Below are 13,184 nucleotides of genomic sequence, written 5' to 3'. Positions count from 1 at the left end.
CCAAACGTGAGCACTGTTCTGCTGGGCCATGTAGAAATGAAGGATGAGTAGTTCTGAGGTGCAGCATAGAGAGCTTAAGTAAAATGTTAAAGTACAGATCTTTATAAGTTTTGTATTTCACTGGTGCCCTGGCCCTTGTTCTGTGAATGCAATAGTAAATCCTTATTGTACTCCTAGCTTTTTCTTTCCAGATCCTTTCAGTGGGCATTAAGATGATGCAGCTCTGCCGGAACTTCCCCAGACCATTGCAGTGAGACTGTTTGCACTTTCTTTGCCAAGAAGCACAGCCTCACTTGTGGTGCTGGTTGTGGTGGTTTAGAAACTGCTCTCAGGGACACTTGGGCTGGGTTGGGACTGGTTCTGCTGGCCATGAGGTGGGAAGCCATATTGGTGGCTCTGTGGAGAAATGTGTGAGCCCTTGAGCTGAAACACATGATCAGTACTCTAGTTACTTAATTTCACATAGATTTATTTATTTTTAGTAAGTTATTTTGGTAATCATGAGGGTGAAATGGTTTGATCTTCTCAGTTTAGCTATGACTGTAATGGGAGAGTAAACCATCACCTACTGGTATAGCTCATCCATGCACCATAAAATCAAGAAAATAAAATGTAAACTGCCCTCATGTGAACAACTTTTGCTGGAGTGGGGAGTGACACATCCCATGCAACCTCCTGTTTCGTATTTTGTTGTTTTAGTTATTTCCCTTGTTCATTTGTCCATGCTGTGCAGAATGTGGAGTTAATTTCCCAGTTTTTGTGACCTTGATAAATGGAGTATATAAGCATTTCCTATATGGTGAGTGTGTCACATTGCTCTTTGAAGCAAGGAAGTATCATTATTTACATCTGAAAATCAAATTCCTGAGTAACTTGTTGAGGAGGATGAGAACTTTGTAGCAGACAAGAGATTCAGACTTAGCTTGTGTGGGTGCTGTTTTAACGCTTTAAGAGTCATCTGAAGTTTCCTGACTTAGTAATGAAGCAGATTGATCCTTTTGGCACCAGTAGGGCCTTTGCAGCCTTTTCTTCTTGGTCTACCTGCACTACCCCTATGTGTGTGACTGTGTGTTGGCACTCTCCAGAGTGAGACAATAATGCTTCCAAGCCTCTAGAGCTCAAAGGAATTAACCTCCAACAGCTAAACATGATCCTGTCCTCCTTCCAAATGCTACTACTTTCATGACAGGGACAGCAAGCAGCAACCTCAAAGAAGCAACCCCTAAACTGCCTTAACTTGCAGCCCAACACATTAAAGTGACCAGAAAACTGACGGTGGTTTACTTTAACATGCTAGGCTGAAGACAGTGTAGTTCAGGAGCTGTTTCCCATGTAGCTGGGCAGAAGGTGAATACAGTAACCACTGCTCTCAAAACGAGTTTAACTTAAGTGTTTGAGAATTACCAGCTGTGGTCCTGCCAGCTCAGTTCTGGATACAGGGTACCAGTAGTAAAAGTTCATCCTTGTGTTCTTGGCTGTGATGCTTCATAGGATCACTTGGGTTGGAAGGGACCTCTGAAAGTTTCCAACTGATGCTTTCTCAGAGGGTTGACTTCCCTGGATTGCATCCCTGGATCCTATTCCAGAGTTTGATCACTATCTAGTGACATTACCTAAGACAGTTATGTCTACAGAGTTAGGAATAAGGTTAACTTGACTCTGTAGTTAACTTTTCCTCTAAGGTTTAGAGGAAAAATCAATTCATCTGTCGTGTCAACATTTGTTATTTACAGAAATGATTTTGTAAAAACAAAATCTAAACTGTGAGTCTGCAGGCTTCAGGGGCAAGATTGTCACCAGATGAGTTTTGAAGAAGCTGAATAGTAAAATCTTTGAAATCTGTGTTGTGTATATGTGAGTGAAACTGTAACTTGTCTCCTCTTCCCCTCTGCCTTGTAATAACCCTTCACTCTCTGAATGGTAGGTCAGTGAATCACAGCTCTATTTTCATACTGGCCAGCACAAATCAATTCACAAATTTTACTCAGATTGATCTCAAGGTAAGCTTTCTAAGTGGATCCTAGATGAGCATTTCAGAAAGCTGAGAAACCCATCACCAAATAACTGCAGAGTGAGTGCCTCTGCATATGTTTGGATTTAGATGTTGGAATAAATCTCTAAAAACAATTTAACTTGCTGTTTCTAGAAGAGTTTTCCATTTGGTTGATGGCTTACACATTTGATATGAGGTACTGCAAGAGAAAGCTCTAAGCAACAGCTGCCATGGACTGACATCTCTGAGCACTATGTCACTTGCTTTCTAACCTTGATTTTATACGAAGAGAAATCTTTGAACATGGGTTCCTATTATAGTTGTATTTGCCCTGCTTATGCTTGATTTTTCTTAAATCGAGCTAGAAAGGAGCCCAGTAAGATCGTGTGCGCAAGTTTGGGGTGGCAAGAGCTCATGGAATTTCCTGTTGAGCACTGTGAAGAGATAACCATCTGACATCCAGATAACCACCCCTGCTTCTCTCAAATGTCTTTATGTGAAGTGATGCTTTTTTGAATACCAGGAAGCAATCCAGGAGAATATGTGAGTAAGCAGGTAGGTTTTGATTGAAATAACTTTTCTGGATACTTTTTAAATCTTTTATGTAAGGGGGCTGCTGTGACTGTTTTCTTATGAAATTGCTTCACAGGAGCCTCCCAGCTTGCCGTGGGGGTTCTCGGATGAGAGTTTTATACTGTTTGACAGCTGCACTAAAAACAACTGTTTCCTGTTAGGCAAGATGCTGGAAGCGCTAGGTAGAGTCCCCTCTATTTTTTTTTCCCTCTGAAGCTCTGGAATCTGAGAGTCATTAGCTCATAGTGGGTAGATATTGTGTAATGCACCTGGAGCTTGAATTCTGAAGACCGACTGTGCATAATCTTGTTCGGGGCACAACAGCTCTTGCCCGATGTCCTTCCTAGGAGATGGAAAAACTAAAGTATTTGGCTCAGGGGCTGTAACAGCCTGCTGGAGGCTTCTTCTTGGGTTTTAAAGAGGAGGTCACCCTTTGTGTTGCTTGTTTGTAAGCAGATGTGGGCAGTGAAAGGGAAGTGATTCTCTTGATTTCTCTCAGCGAGGACCTGTGAAGTCAGTCAGTGGGTACCCTGATGCTTTTTGTTATGCCAGTCCTCTGTGTTGCTAATAGTAGTCTCTTTGCTAGCTAATAGAAAAATCTGGGATGGGTACTGGCTCTGCAGTCTTACACTATTGAGGGTTGGGCTCTGAAGTGCTTTGGTGTTGTCAAGCAGAGTGGTGGATACTACCCCTCAGCTTGGTTTGACCAGTGTCTCAAACTTCTAAAAGGTCCTAATAGGCTGGTCTGGAGTACTGAAAGCTGTGGATTGGCAATTGCTGTGTTGGGGTTTTTATGGGGGGTGGGATGTGTATTGGGGGTAGAATTAAAACTGCTTACTTGATGGAAATAACAGCAGCTCTTCCTGATATCAGGCTTAGGAATGTAGTGATACTACAGCATGTAGTGATTTCTGCAGCCTTCAAAATGGTATTGGAGCAGCTCACCAGCAGCAGAGCTTTGTCTCTGTAGAAGATATAGGGACATGCAATTAGGGAGTTGAAGCAAAAGGCATCTTAAGTGGCTTCACGAAAGTAGTGGTGATGGAGCTGAAAACTGAAGCTGGGACAAGTCAGTCCAGAGTACTGTGAGCCTCCCCTCACTTCCCAGAAGAGACCTGGCTTATCTCCCTGGAACCGCTGGGAGTGCAGCTAAGACTTCTGAAAGTGCAGTCCTAACCATCCCCAAACACCCTGAAAGGGCTTTCTTGTTGTTCCCTGGCTGAAATAATCACAGTGAAGGGCCAGCATTTCCCTACCTAAACTCCCATTTTCGGGATGGGTTCACCTAATATATTTATATACACGTACTCTTAAACTCTCAAAAAAATAAACATCTAGTACACTCTGTTCCTTGTCCAGAGCTGTGTAGCTTTCAAAAACAGAATTGCAGAATTACAGCCATTTGCACTGCAGTGAGGAAAACCTTCTCTCCTTCCTTGCAGAAGTGAGAATGAAAATGCTTTGGCAAATAGCTTTGATTTAAACTGAAAAGCCCCTGGTTTTCAGAGCTGCTTTTAAAGCAAAGGGCTACTTTGGCTTTTGATCCTCTTAAGCTGGGTTATTTGATGTGAAAAACACCCTGGGTACTCTGCTGCAGAGGGGAGCAGCTTTTCAGTTCTCTGTGTGTGGCTTCAGGAGAGGCCTGGCAGAGCACAGGGTGGCGGGGGGCTCGGGGGGCCCGGCTGCACGGCTCTGTAAATAAAGGGGCCTCTATTTCTTTGGATTCTTTTGCTGGAACTAAATATCATGATCAGTGAAACTCTTACCTCATTAAAGGAACAAGCCAGACTCCTCCAGCGTATGAGCAGTGTTGTAGCGTGGTTTGTTCTGCTGAGCTGATTTGCTGAACAGATAAAGGGAGTTTTAACCCAAAGAATGGCATGTAATATATGACCTTGGCTTTCAAAAGGTTTATTTTTGTTCATGCGACAAAATAAGGTTTTAATATTAAATATAGGGTTGGATTTGACTTGGCAGATACCAGAGCCTTCCATTACCGCTGTAGTCATAATATAAAACTATCTGATATGTGCCAGTGGCCATGCAGCAAGCCAAGAATTTCTCCATCAGTGTTTATTTTTGTGAAAACTTAGCTGGTTGCTTTGCAATTGGGTTGCCTATAAAGGTGATGTGTCCTTGTGTTGGAGGGGGCAAAGCAGTGGTGGGCACAATATGACCCATGCTGACTCTTTATAGTTAGCATCTTTAGTCTTGGGGCAATATATGGATTTATTTTTTTTTCCCTTCTTAGCATTTTAGAAGTGTTTACAGGAAACTTTCACTCAAAACTGCAGGGTTTACCAGAACCAAGACGTAAAACTATTTGAAATATTCAAATCTGTTAGTACAGAAAGTTAAAGCTGTGTTTCAGCTTGTGAAGCTGGGGCCACGCACAGATACAAAGTACTAATTTTGAGGTTTCCTTCCTGCACGCCCTCAGATCATCATCTTGCTGTAAAACTGAGGCGCTTTTGGACTGCTACGTTGTAATAGTTTTGCTGAAGAAATGACCTGCAAAGCACTTCAGTGTTGAGATGCTGAACTGAGCTCCAAAGCCTTTGATCTAAATTGGCTTTAGTCTGAATCAGTTACCTTCAGATTAAACAAACAAACAAAAACACAAAAACAAACAAAGAAAACCACCACCCCACCAAAACAACAACAACAAAAAAAAACAAACAACCTAACTGTGACCAAAAAATCCCACCCTCGTCTCCCTAGCTTGCAGAGAAACCAACCCAAAATAATTCCAGAATCTTGCTGCTGTACCTCACAAAGTGTGTAATCAAAGTGTGTTGCCTCTGCAGCTGACACAGGAGTTGGGGTTAGACTGACCTGCTGTGGACACTTTGCTGGCTGTGGAAGGGAGCAAGTTAGAACAGGTACAGGTAGCAGTGAACTTGGGAAGGTCAGTGGAGGAAGAGGTAACAGCTTCCATGTGCTTTAGCAGGACTTCTTCCATCTATGGGTTATCCTTACCTCTCTACTCAGTTTTTTGTGGAAATGAGGCTTGTTTGGTCTTTCTCTTCTGGAATTCTTGTTTGTTTTTTTTAGCTTGTTCTTTTGCTTTGGCTGGCTGAAGGTAGTTGACTTCTCTGGAAGTTTGAGGGGAGTTTGAGGGAAATTTGGAACTTGTGGGAAGAAGCACGAGTTCGAACACATACAAGCCTGCAAGGTGTGGTCCTTTTTTTGTCCAGTTCCTTGTCATCCCCCTAAGATAATTCTCAAGCAGCATACTCTGCAAGGAGGAGGCTGCCATGAGATTCCAGTGTTTCCACATGGAATATGAGGAAGGAGCCTCTTTGTCCTTGTGAAGGATAATAAGCCATTTGCTCTGTCTTCCATTGGCACATGTATCTGGAGATCTTGGGCTTCTAACTGGGCAAAATCATTTCCCATGCATTTGATGGCTGTGCCTACTACTTGCCTCTCCACCAGGAGACTGATGCATCCTTACACTGGCAAATTTTGGAGTTAGGGCTAGTGTAAGCACTTGCATCCGAGTGAAAAGGACTTCCATAAGAGAAGCCAAGCTGCATAACTTGGCTACTGGATACTTCTCGGTGATTTTCATTAGACCAAGGGTCAGAAGCCTGTGGCAAGGTTACCAGGTTTGTGTAGCTCCTGAAGCTGGTGTCTGCCTCCATTCTCAGGTGCATCCTCCTAACCTCGGCCAGGAGCTCTGATCCTGGATTATGGTCCATTGTTCAGTGACAGAAATGTCATGGCAGCTGTTGAAACTACATTCAATTTACTGTCAAATACAAGACCTTTTTGGAGGATAAAAGCAAAAGGTTTGGAAAAAAATACTAGCTGAAAATTACTGTCCTAATTACATTCTGAATATTAATATTTCCTCCTCTGAAAGACTCGTCTAAATTAGACACAAAAAGTTACCAAAATAATCACAAGTTTTTAAAGCCATGTGTCACAATTTCCTCAAAACCAGATTACTAACCTAAAATTAAACAGATCAAAGACTTTTACTTTATAGACTGTTACTTCAGAACAGCTGCATAGAGCAAGTGAATTGCATGCATTCAAATTTTCCCTGTAACAAAGCTGTGTATTTTCAGCAAACTGTGACCATTAACTATTCAAAAACATTTTAAATCTAATCTTTAAATCTTATGTGCAAATAGGATTTTTCTAATATTTAACTGGTAATTTAAGAATTTGAAAATTATAAGCATTGTATACTGATGCTGCTGTATATTCTGAGTTTTCTTTGGAAGATACATATGGATTCTTCAGGAATTTTTTAAAATCTTAGAACAGAAGTAACTTAGTGCTTGTTTCCTTATCTTTTATTCTATTTAGTAGTTCTCTGTTTTAGAGACTTTCACTACTATATGAACAAATCAATGTAAGTGACGTTGCCTGTCAGTTTTACTGCTTTGTGACTACTGGTATGTTGCTGAGGAGCAATGTTCTCCTAAATGTTGCTTTGATGGATTCTCACCTGAACACTTCTGTTAATCAGTAACTTTCATAGGGATCAATATAGAGCATGCTTGGTCTTCCTTTTAACAGTTACTTTTGAGAAGCAGAGATCCAAGAAGTTAAAAAAAAAGCCCACTAAACTCTAGCTCATTGCATATTAGAAGTAAAGCTGTGTTGTTTCAGAACATGCCTTGAAAGGAGGAAATTCAATAGGGAGCCATCTTACTTTCCAAAAAATTTAACTGTGAAAGATCTGCTTGAAGGCTTTTTGTTGACTTTGATCTTTCTTAAAATTGACCCATTCATAATGTGTTTCAGTTTCTGGTTTTTCCTGGAATCAATCCTTGAAAATTATCCACTTTGAAGCATTTTTGTTTCTCCCTTTAAGAAATATTTGTATTTTTCCTTTGCTAACTGATATGTGAAACTAATAAAATACTAGAGGGGTGCTTGGATGTACAAAGTACAGCTTTGCATTGGTGAGGCTGTCACTGTACTGTATCAGTCTGTTTGGTAGACCTCCATGATTGCAGGACACAGGATTCACTGCACATCCAGATTCCTGGATGGCTGGTTACTCAATAATCTCTTGCTTTGTTTGAGAACCAAATGTAATGATTGTTGCTTAAAGGTGTATTTCTTTCCTAAAAGAGGTTTTATATGTACCAGCTGAGCATTCTGAAATGGGTTTTCTGCCCTGTTCATAGAGAATTTGCTTCTGTAGTATTAATTCTCGAATTCTTTGTTGAGGACAATGTTGAGAGAAATAAAAATAGGCCTGCTTGTGTATTGTTATACTAATATTTGCTATATTGTTTACTCCTCTATTGCAGATGTCAGAATGACTTTCAATACTTCATTGTGTTCAATCACAGATTTTTTTTCCAAATTTTTTTTCCTTAGCATTTAAAAAAAAAAGAAGCTTTCACTCAAAACAGGAGGGTTCAGCATAAAGCAAACTATGTGGAATATTCAGATCTCTTAGCACAGAAACTTAATGCTGTGTTGCAGCTTTCAGGTTTTGTACCTGGGGCCACATGCAGATAAAAAATACTAATTTTGAGGTTTCCTTCCTGCATATGCTCTATCTCAGATCATCTGAGATGCATTGTAATTGTAATTACTGTTGTTACCATTTTGGGCTGTCCCATAGTCTAGTTCTGTCCTAGGGTGTGTTTCTCAGCTACTTTTATTACTACATTTGATAGTCAACTACAATCACACTTTCCTTGGAGAATCCTCAGTTACTTTGCATGGTGGATTTGCATCGATGCTTAAGTCTGATCAGTTTTAAGACTCGTCCTTGTCATTATAAATCATTTCTGCTTCAAACCCGTATTACTGGAACAGTCCTTCCAACGCTTGCAGCTGGTCACTGCACTGCTGGTGAGCTGTGTTTTTCAAATGGAAAGTGCTTTTGTTACTTTCCAGACTGCTCTGTTTGTCTGCTTTTAGAAGTAGTACAGTGTTATTAAACCTTTATGCATCGTGTCTTTCATATGTGCCAGCAAGGTACGAGCATCCAAGACATTTGCAAACTTTCTCCAGAGAATTTGCCAGTGGCTGCAGGTGTTGGAGATTTGAACTTGCAGAATGATACTAGTTTATGAAAGCTTCTGTAAGGTGTCTTTATGCTCAGTGTAAATCCTTCCTTCTTTCCTCTGCCTTTGTGGAACAGTTACAGCAAATGAGCAAGGGATGAAATGACAGTGGTAGGAATCACATAAATGTTCCCAACTTGCTTTCAAGTTTGCAAGCTTATATATTTCTCCATGAGGTTTCTTATTTTCCACAGGCAAATGTGGCATTTTTTAGCTGCTGGGGATTTAGGAATTAGTGCATTGTGGGAGAGGTTATTAACTTTCTGCCTGCATCTCCTTGTTTCTCCCTCCCCTACTGACCATCTGCAACATAGAAATTGTGTGTTGTTCATCAGAATGTTCAGCTGTTTCAACCCAGAAACCTTCTACCCAGTACTTCAGTTGCATGCCACTTCTCAATGCATAGAAATTTGAATTCACAAGGGTGGAATATCATTATTTTCTATTATGCACTTTCTTCGGTGTTCCCATTTAGCTATCAGTGCAAAACTTACAATGATGTTTCAAAAACAAATTCAGGTTGCTGAAAATCCCACCAGTCCCAGGAAAGAAGTCATGGTTCCAAGGCTGCATTATTCTAACTGAAAACACTACTCTGATAGTTATCTTTGAAATTGTATTGCATTAGCCAATCTAACCATGTTATGCCATTTGAGCCAAAGTAGGCTGAAAGAGAAGTTCTAAATTTATCTTTTCTATGAGGAGAACACTCATCCTTTTTCCACGGTCCTAAGCTTAAAGCCTGCTCTGGTTACAAGAAGTATGTTGTGACTTTTTCTTTTCGTTCCCTCCAGGTTTACGGGAACAGACGGACCAAGTGGTTTCGGATTTGAGCTGACATTTCGACTGAAGAGAGAAACAGGGGAGTCAGCGCCGCCCACGTGGCCAGCAGAGCTGATGCAGGGCTTGGCCAGATACGTCTTCCAGTCAGGTACCACAGGGCTCGATACACGGCCTCGCTTTTTCCTGCTCTGGTTCTGAAGGGGCACATCTGTTACACCGTGTGACGCTTTTCTCATCGGCACCCAATCAAATCTTAAGAATTGTCTTTGTGTGGGAACCTAAAAGAATGTGTTCCTTCCATCAGCCCAGCTTGCTGGGACAGAACGCACTGCTGTTCAGGTAACTGCAAGTCCCAAGTACTGAAAAGCTGAAGGTACAGAACAGCCAGTAACTATAGGAATTCTGCCCAGTGACTCTTTGTTTCTCTTCTGCATAGTTGGATTCATCTTCTTTCAGCAAGAAAAGCACATTTGCTTATCCTGAATGGCTCAGGAGAAGCCATCTGATAAAGTCTCACTTCTCAGCAGAAGGGTTATAACTTCCAAAAACATTGCAGCTCCTTCACAACCGAATCTCTTCCAATGGTTCCTGCAGTTGAGGAGTAGCAATGTATGTAAACACAGAGCTCTTGAGATGTGAAAATGTAAAAGTCCTAAGGGATGCTAAGGCTGAGAGGGCCAAGGAATTAACAATTGTGAATCATTAATGCAGATAGAGACTTGCCAGAAAACTGGGAACCGAGGTGCCTACAAATGACCCTCTTGCACTGTTCTTTCAGGGTTTCATTTATATCAGTAGACTGAATGTTAGTTTCAGTTGTTAGCACATGAAGACTTGTGGAATGGCTAAGTTCCTAATGTACTTAAAAGGCACTTTGCAGCATCACAAGATCTGAATGAAAATATTTGAAGAACATTTTTTAACCTAGTTTGAGGTCCTTTGCAGGTGAAGTACCTTCTAAATCAATGATTATTGAATTTCTAACATTTGGTACCTGCTCTACTAGTTAATAAATTGCTCAGTAACTTCTGATTCTGTCACTGGTTTTCAGTCAGCTGGCTGACTCTCGAAGGGAAAAGGTCTGGATAAGAACAGGATTGCTCAGCTAACATCTGTGACAAATCTCTGAGGCAGTGGCAACTCTTGTGGGGTATTTTTCTAAATATTGACTGACATAGACCAGTACCAGCACAGACAATTGCTTGTCTTTTTGTAACCTTTACTGTGTAGCTGTCTTCCCCATTTGCCATTCAAAATTTGGCTCACCTTTCTGTCTTGATTTTTGCTCCTGTTAAATATCTCAATCCATGTGACTGTCATTATTTTTGCCATTGTTTGAGGTTCCCATTCCTGCCTAAATTGTATTGTACAATAGCTCTTTGGTACTGACCATGCAGTGATGAATTCATACCCACATTTTCTGTGCAATGATTGCAGAGTCCAAAGAAAACATCTGTGTCTAAAGTCTCCTTCTTAGATATAAAATAACATACATGTTTCATGTTAACTTACCTTACATTAAGGCCCCTTTTGGAGGCTTTTAAATTTTCTAGTCCATGGTAGGTTCTCATAACTGTCTCTTTGATAGAGTAGTTTCCATGCCTTCTATTCACCCACTAAGCAACCTCTCTATAGCAGTTGCTTGTTTGTCTTTTCGTGGGTGAGAGAAGGTCTGCAGAATGAAACAGGATTTGGTAAGGTACTTTAGGGCAAACTTCTTGGTGACTAAGCTGGCATTTGAGGCAGAGACTTCCCTTGTTTGGTTCCTGCCCTAATGCAGTCCCACCTTTTTGACCTCAAAGCCAAAGAACTGGTTTTAGACTGAAAAGAGCGGTTGTGCCCATACATATCAATCTGGTGTGAACTTCTCAGGCCCTCCAGTGTTATCCACTGCTTATCCATGCTGGTTTTGACTTTCTATCCACCATGACTCTTTAAAGGCACTGCTCCAATACATGCTAATGGATTCTAGCCTCTGGGTGTTTAGCTCTCAATTTGCATTATGAAAAACAAGAGTTTATGAATCATAAATTGACTTTTTTCTTTTACTGTGAAATGGGCTATGAGCCAACGCTACACTCATTGGACAATGGGCAAACCACATGCTGTGTTACCTTAGGAAGAGCATGAGCAACAGATTAAGGGAAGTTATTAACTCTTTGGCATGGCACTGGGGAGGCCTCACTTAAAATACTGTGTTCTGGTTTGGGCATTCCAGTTTAAGAGATACTGAAAAACTGGAGGTAGTCCAAGGTGATCAGGGTCCGAGGGCACATAAGCTATGAGGAGAGCTGGGGGAGCAGGGTCGGTTTAGCCTGGGAAGAGAAGGCCAGGGTGATCTAATCAGAGCCTACAGCTGTTGGGAGAGTAGTTACAAGATTGTGGGGTCAAGCCCTAGATAATACATCAAGGGACTACAGCTCTGAATTGCAGTGTGGGAGGCCCTGGAAGGGCTTCAGGGAAAATTCATGCACAAGGAGAGTTGGAAAGGACAGGGAATGGTTTATAAGAGAGATGCTGGATCTATGTTTCCGAAAATGTTCGGAACTTGGTTCAAAAGAGCCAAGTTGGCCCTGATCTAGCATTGGTGATGGCTCCACTTCAAATAGGCAGGCTGGACAAGAGACCTGCAGAGGCTTCTTAAAATATTACAGAAGTGTTGGATTTTTGTTTTTCCATGGTGCTTTATGCCCTTAAGCAAGCAGCTTTGTGCTATCACCAAGTGTTACCAACCATTCTTTGCCTTGTAAAAAGGGAATCTGTGTGCTGTTGCAACAAGTGAACAAGCTCTAGTTTTATTTCAGTACAAATTGGATATCATATGTCTCTTTTGAATAAAAACCTTCTCAGACTCAAATCTTCTAAAGACATCAAGGTTAATCCTGACAAGATGGTGCATTTAAAACTAAGACTTGTAATAGGGCATACTCTATCATGTTTCTTCTTGATCTCTCAGGGCCATACCAGTTGACCACAGCTAGATGCAGTAAGCTTCTAATTTAGTCAAAGCACTCTCACTCCATTGCTCTTCAGAGTCCTGAATCCTTCTGCTACATGTATTGTGTCCCACTTTGTTTTGCTTTACCTCCACAAGCTGTCACCTCTGAGGCTGGCAATCTCCAGAGCAGTTCCCATGTTCTCCCTTGCATCACTCCTGGGTAACCAGGCACCTATTCCTCAGCAATGCTACTGGTTTGGTTTTTTTGGCCTAATAGGATTTCCCCTAATTTGACATTCTCACTCTGAAAAGCCAAGTGAGCTTCTGCCGTCATCTTTTTTCCTTGTTTTTTTTTTTTTTTTAACAGGACTTCTCTGATTAGATGTCAAAACTTTAAAACTCTGAAGTATCTGAAAGGTTGGCTCTTCTGAAGCTCGTTGGGCACTAGGCAGGCTGTGGCATGACAGCATTGTTTTACGTGATGAAAGGTTTCTTTTTGCTCAAGTTCTTTCTGACTGTACCACTTAAAGCATTTGTCAGATGCAACAGTGACAAGCGTTGTTTGACTCTGGTGTATGTACCTTAACGTTTCCTCTTTGGTTGTTTAAAAAAAATATCTGTGGAGTCTCTTTAATACTCCAAAGTAGCCTTAAAAACATTTGATGAACTGAAACAACTAATGCTTATGAATCCACTCTGAACAAGAAGTAAGAAAAAGAATAAAACCAGCAGAAACTTTTTGGATAGGCTCCAAGCACTTTTGCATGTTAAAAGATTGTTTACTCTGAAAGCTATGCTAAGAGCTAAATTCTTATCTCTTGATAAAAGCCAACTTTTTAGTTATCAGAGAGGC

The 13,184-nt window shown here is 41.0% G+C and overlaps 1 protein-coding gene across 3 annotated transcripts in view; it reads left to right on the top strand.

Annotated features, from left to right (window-relative positions):
* SUFU (SUFU negative regulator of hedgehog signaling) overlaps positions 1–13,184 on the top strand; it is a 98,748-nt gene that overhangs the window by 20,509 nt on the left and 65,055 nt on the right. For all 3 annotated transcript variants that reach the window (XM_051800495.1, XM_051800496.1, XM_051800497.1), the window contains exon 3: positions 9,405–9,541. In XM_051800495.1, coding sequence (XP_051656455.1) covers positions 9,405–9,541 — 137 coding nt within the window. The remainder of the gene's footprint in view (positions 1–9,404; positions 9,542–13,184) is intronic.

Source organism: Manacus candei, unplaced genomic scaffold (assembly GCF_025592945.1).
Source record: "Manacus candei isolate 608988 ecotype Guabito, Panama unplaced genomic scaffold, ASM2559294v1 h1tg000050l, whole genome shotgun sequence".
In the NCBI taxonomy this organism is placed as follows: Eukaryota; Metazoa; Chordata; class Aves; order Passeriformes; family Pipridae; genus Manacus; species Manacus candei.
This window is presented reverse-complemented; position numbering and strand designations above follow the sequence as displayed.